We start from the raw sequence: 5,899 nt of genomic DNA on the forward strand, positions 1-5,899 counted from the left end.
TATCATCTAAATCTATCAACGATTGGGGGGCAATGGAAAGGCTTTTCCATGCCAAACTTTGTAGAACTAAACCCGAGGTGTGTATTGTTGAACTATCGCGTATGGTACAACGCCAAGAGGAACCGATTGAAAATTTAGTAGATTCAAAAAGATAAGGCATCGATGTCGAGGTAACATTCCAAAAATTAAATTTGTCAAAATTGCACAAAGAGGGTTAGAATTTGAGAATCGCAAGAAATTTCAAGGCATTGATTTTTATGATTATTATGAACTTGTGGAAAAAGTATCCGAGTACGAGGAGCTGTTGAGGGGAGATCATCAATGGAAAAAGAGTAATGCCGGGATCTACCATCAAAATATCCAAACCCACAAGGTAGTTATTGCTAATTTAACTAACACAGAGTCCCGAGATTGTCTAAGTTTAGCAAAAAATCTCAAGGCTCTGGAAATGATCAAGAGGAATTCAACAACTCAATACACTTTTGCCGTTTCAAAGACAAAAGAAAATTTTAATTATTTGTTAAAAGATGAATTTATTACTTTTCCACATGTACGTATTATTCTGTCTAAAGAAGACATGCATGGAAGAGATTATTGTAAATAACATGATACTTAAACCATAATATATAATATTGCTTTGGTTTTAAAAATGTTATGCAGCATATGAAGGTTCTTACTTGTGTGGAAAGTGCCATGACTTGTGAATGAGTTGTATCTTTACTTTCACATTAGCTTGCCATATTTGGTAGTTTTCAATTTGTCGGTGAATTTGATCAGTCGTCATTAAATAAATCTAAACTTATTTTCTCCCAATTAACTTACTAACAAGTGATACATAATATTATCCTCTTTACAATACCAATTGCCCGAGAGCCAATAACAAATGGTGATGCTAGCGTTCTTAGTAACACAATGAATTGTGACAGCATCTACTTGCAAAGCTACACGTTATAAGCCTATACCCAAAAATCCACAAACAAGAATGCTACCAAATGCTTTGCCAAGTTGCTATATGGGATGTTTGGGGACCATAGAGCCTGTTAAATTCAACAATTAAAGATCTAATAATAAAATATGAGACATTATCGATCTCAAGGCATTGAATGTCTTTTCAATTTAATCATCATATCAGTAAGGAACACTAAATAAGAAGATAGGCGGTCCAGTTTAACTTCAGCCCACTTTGTCCCGACTAAACCCCTAAATGATGGGACTACATTCCATTTGAAATTATTCATAATTCCATGACAGCAACAAGCCTCCTACTACAAACAAAGGATTAGCTGTTCCAATCCAAAATATGCAAAAAATTTTACTTAACCAACCACTTATCATTTGAGCAGCAATCATAGCTTACAAGTGAGGTGACATCCGAAACTTCACCCAGCTGGCTAATTTCACTAAAAGTTAAACACTACAGCTAAAATTGGAAGACAGAAAAATATGTAGTCAAGCTTTTACTTGCCAACCAGCTGAGCAATTATCAAACATCAATGGGGAAGTGGTAGGAAAATGGCTGCTAGTTTAATTGAACATTTATAACCTATTGTTCACATTCACACTAATTTTCTGGCAAAAGCAGAAAGTGAACACAGATGTAGACTTTCACATATCATGTAGCACATTAAAGCAAAATGTATCCACTTTATCCTCATTGACTGCTATAATGCAGCCAAATAGTTGCTTGGACCAACCCATCTAAGGCTCTAATCTAACTGCCTAATGCAGAGGAACTTCTAATAATTCCAAAACAGCACATGAGCAATTATGTTATTGTGGATACTAGGCCATAGACCTGACAATTTAGAGGCCCAAGCCTGAGTTGATTGGAAGCATCCATGTCCTCAGATAAAAGCCAATAATTCATACAAAATATAAATAAAGAGAATCATGCAGATAGAGAGGGGCAGGACTACCTTTCTTTGTGTAGCTGAGGCCTAGTGAATGAATATTAGAACAGATAAGGTTCACATTTACCTAACATGTTTTGGGAAGTATGTATAGATATAGTGCCAAAGTTTTTACCTGTAATTTTTTCAACCTGGAGCAATTTTGGATCCAAACGGTGACAGGGTCGGCCTTTGACTAGTGCAAAAAATACAACCAAATCATATGAGTTGGGTTTAAAAAATATAATTGTCCCTACCTAAGCCAAAACTATGTTTTTTAGCCTAGGCTAGGGAAAAAACACACAGGGTGCAATCAACACCTCGTAGATGAAGATGGAGGAATAGGCAGGGTCTTAACCACCCTTATAAGAGTGGTCCCGACAGCCAGAGATGCTTATGTGCGCCTCTGTCTGTATCTCCGTTCAGGTAAGAGTTTCATTTTATAGGTTATGTTATCTAAACCTAAAATTGCTCAATATACATTTACTTGAACTCAAAATTGCTCAAAGTCAAAGAATAAAAGACAAAGTTTTATTATTTCTCGCGTTAGAAATATATCTGCATTTCTAAAAGCAAATGTGAGAGATAAATTTAAACCTCATCCCATATTAAAATCATATGATCTTTCATATTGAAGAGAGGGGTAAAAAGCACCAGGAAAAACAAAACAAATGAAGACCATGATAGATGGAAAGAATGGTCCAATAATGTTGACTTCAAGGTTCGAATAATGCCATATTGCACAACGGGAGTATGTTTTATTTAGCTGTTTGAAGAATCTTGATAGCTTCTATGTCTCAAACAGCTAAGCCAAAGTGTTTGGTGAATCTCTTTGAGCAACAGCTAATTGCTGTTTTATCCCTAACAGCTGTTGTTTCAAAAAGCCATAGAGTAATCTATCTAAAGGTAAAGACAACTAAATTTCACAGAAGAAATCTAGTGAATAAAAGTTACTACCCAATAATTCCTCTGCTCAAATTCTCTTGCAGTGTTGTGGAATTTCACCTGAGCATAACAAGATAAATATGAGTCTCTTAAAGAAAATGGTAACTTACATTAAGCAAAGGATTCACTCACCTATCACTGGAATTGTATATGAATATGACCACACATTGTAAACCAAAAAAGAACAGTTGTAGGACCATAACAAAAAAAAAAAAAAAGTGGGGGAAACTATATAAACAATAATGGAGGAAGAATAACAGTGACAAAGCCAATTATTTTTTTATGTATTTATTCTTTTTCCATGAATGTATAAGTCTCTCATCATCTAAAATCTTACAACGACTTGATATCATAACGACATTTTATACTCATAATACAACAAATTTTAACATATGAATTGAATATTTCTCTGATTTATCACCTGAATTCACCTTAGCAAAATGCTGTCTCATTTCATGTCCTGTAAGCCAGATGCTTCTGACAATTCGCTGCCTCTTTATTGGCTATACGCGGATAGAGAAGAACTGGCTCTGCTAAGGTGCTCATTCTGCAACTATTTGTGGGGAAAAGAAAAAGAGTAACACAAGCAAACACACTGAACTGAATGGAAGCATTTGATCCGCTAAAGCCGACTATCAGATGGAATTTACATGGTGAAATTGAGAACCTATGAGCTGATAGAGAGCTATTTAGCATCTTAAGTAACTTTCTCCTGTAGATTCTACATAACACTCCTTCCAAAATTCTGTTGATCAAGTTGGAATCTTAACTCTCCAAGTTGACTCTGCATATCAGAAACAAGCACATTGCATTACAATTAGCCACTTGTAAACACATTATTCCTGTTCCCTTAGAAAACAAACAATTCATCTTAGCCATAATCATATATTTTATCCCATACTCCATTACCATTAATGTGCCAAAGATCATTGCACACTGACTGAATTGAACAATATACAATCCTGTACAAACCTTTCCTCTTTGAAATCAGAAATGAAGTTCAGCAATTCTAGTGTGCAATAAGCCACTAAAAGCTAAAAATCAAAGCAATTCATCTAAACTAAGCAGGCAATTAAGAAATTGAATGACATAAAACATAAGGAAAACAGAAATAAGATGGAAGAAACGAAATAAACCTTGAAGACAGCCTCAGCTATAAGCTTCCCGGTTTCGATATCTTCCCTTTGACCATCTCGAACCGCCATACAATCTCTCGGCTTCTCGAACAATGAAAGCGAGAACTGTTTAGAAACAACCCCAACATCAAAATAAATAAGCCCGGAACTAGGTACATCGACCCGAATCCCCTTGACCGGAAACCACAAAAACAACTCCTGTGCCGAAATCCCGGACAAAGCTCCGATCTGGCCATAAGTCAAGGTACCAGAGACATTCTTATCATAATGCAATTCATTCTCAAACTTAGCATTACAAGCCTGATCTAAATGGACCTCAAAACGGCCCGTATCGTCAATTATGAAATCCTTAACGCCCTTAGGAAGTAAGCCAATAGGCAATCCATGATTTCTAAGCACATCATAAGCGGAAAGTGAATCTTCCTCTCGCGGATTGACACATGGAATCGAGATTGCGATGGAGAGAAGAAGAAGAAGAATAACGGAAAGCAAATGCAATAAAGTAATCATCTTTCCTTTTTGTTTTTGGGTGCGGTTGTTATCCGCGTGGGTTAGAGCATGAATTTAATGGCAGAAGAGCAAGAAATCTCTGTTTGTTAGTGGGTGAAGAAGTTACAGTGAGGTGAAATGAGAAATAGGGTTTAAGGAGTTGAATTAGAGAGAATATTGTAGAGAAATAGAGAAACAAGGGAAGGGAAAGAAATAATAAGGAGAAGAGGAAGAAGGAGACAGTGTTGCCAGCTTGAGAACAGAGAGGATTAGGAAGAATGATCAATTATTGGTGGTGTGTGGGGCCTACACCAGGAACTGTTAATCCTCTACGGTCAATCTTTTTTGTACTATGTGTCTTATCTGTTGTCCAATGGGCGTATACCATGTGATACGATGGTATTGTTTGGAACATCAAGTGCCACGTGTAAGGTAAAAACACGCGCTGTGCGTGGGATTAGGTCGAGGATGTTGGAACGGGATGGAGAGAAGAGAAGAAGATTAGTACATGAGGAGAGCGTGACATGGAATGGAAACAAGTGGGTAACGAAAGAAGAAACTGCAAAATGGTTAGTAAATGTGATGGTCTCTCTCTCTGCTCTGACACATGGATCCAAACATGGATTCGCATCTATTCTCCATCATATCAACTTTCAATCTCATCACCAAGAAAAATGCATGGTTTTTTTTAAATATTGCTATTAAAAAATATTGGACAAACAAAAGCCTAAAGCACATTGTTACCTTGATTTGGTATAATATATAAATTTAATTTTATAGTTTTTGAAAAAATATAAATTTACCTTCTACCTAAATTACTGTTTGGTAAATAGTTTTTAGCCGATTACATTAGCTATTAACTGATTATTTTTTTGGTTAACTGATTTAACTAACTGATTGTGTAATTTATTTCGTAAAATTTAGGTGATTACTAAGTAGTTGTTTGTGTAAAATGATAAATAAGGACATGGTAAAGCCTTTATTTAGAGTTAAAAGATAGTAATTATGAATAAAAATGTCCTTCAAAAGATATTGAGCAATAAACTAATTGAAAAGATTCATAAAACAAGCTATTTGGATCCAATAAACTCTTTCAATTTTTTTTTTTCACCAAAAGATAGCTATTAGAGGTTTTACTAATCAAAACCTCTAAAGTTGATCAAACCTCTAATTTTACCCCAAAAAGCTTTTTACCAAATAGGGAAAAAAAAATATAATCTTAAACTTATGCTAACATCTCAATGTTATCTTAGTAGATGATGTGGACATTCCTGCAGCAGGAAACTAGATCCTTTCTCCCATGTTAAATTGGAGTTTCCCGAATTATAATTAGTCAGATTCTCAATAGTGAGGTGATATCAGGATTTATGTGTCTTTATCCTGAACCTACAAAGACCATCGGAGTAAGAAGGACCATCAAATCAAGCTAAATAGAAATAC

The 5,899-nt window shown here is 35.4% G+C and overlaps 1 protein-coding gene across 3 annotated transcripts; it reads right to left on the reverse strand.

Moving 5' to 3' along the window:
* Positions 1–832: 832 nt before the first annotated feature.
* Positions 833–4,703, reverse strand: LOC136230489 (uncharacterized). 3 transcript variants are annotated; one of them, XR_010689406.1, is made up of 4 exons: positions 3,971–4,703; positions 3,256–3,618; positions 2,026–2,894; positions 833–1,037 (listed from the first exon to the last, which is right to left on the reverse strand). XR_010689406.1 is itself a non-coding variant. In XM_066019569.1 (2 exons), the coding sequence occupies exons 1-2, from the start codon at positions 4,478–4,480 to the stop codon at positions 3,556–3,558; spliced, it is 573 nt and encodes a 190-aa protein (XP_065875641.1). In that variant the 5' UTR covers positions 4,481–4,703; the 3' UTR covers positions 3,095–3,555. The 3 variants fall into 3 exon arrangements, 1 of the variants encoding a protein (XP_065875641.1); XR_010689405.1 differs by having other exon boundaries at positions 833–2,894; XM_066019569.1 differs by lacking the exons at positions 833–1,037; positions 2,026–2,894 and having other exon boundaries at positions 3,095–3,618.
* Between the last annotated feature and the right edge of the window lie 1,196 nt (positions 4,704–5,899).

The sequence above is a fragment of the Euphorbia lathyris genome, chromosome 5 (assembly GCF_963576675.1).
Source record: "Euphorbia lathyris chromosome 5, ddEupLath1.1, whole genome shotgun sequence".
Lineage (NCBI taxonomy): Eukaryota > Viridiplantae > Streptophyta > Magnoliopsida > Malpighiales > Euphorbiaceae > Euphorbia > Euphorbia lathyris.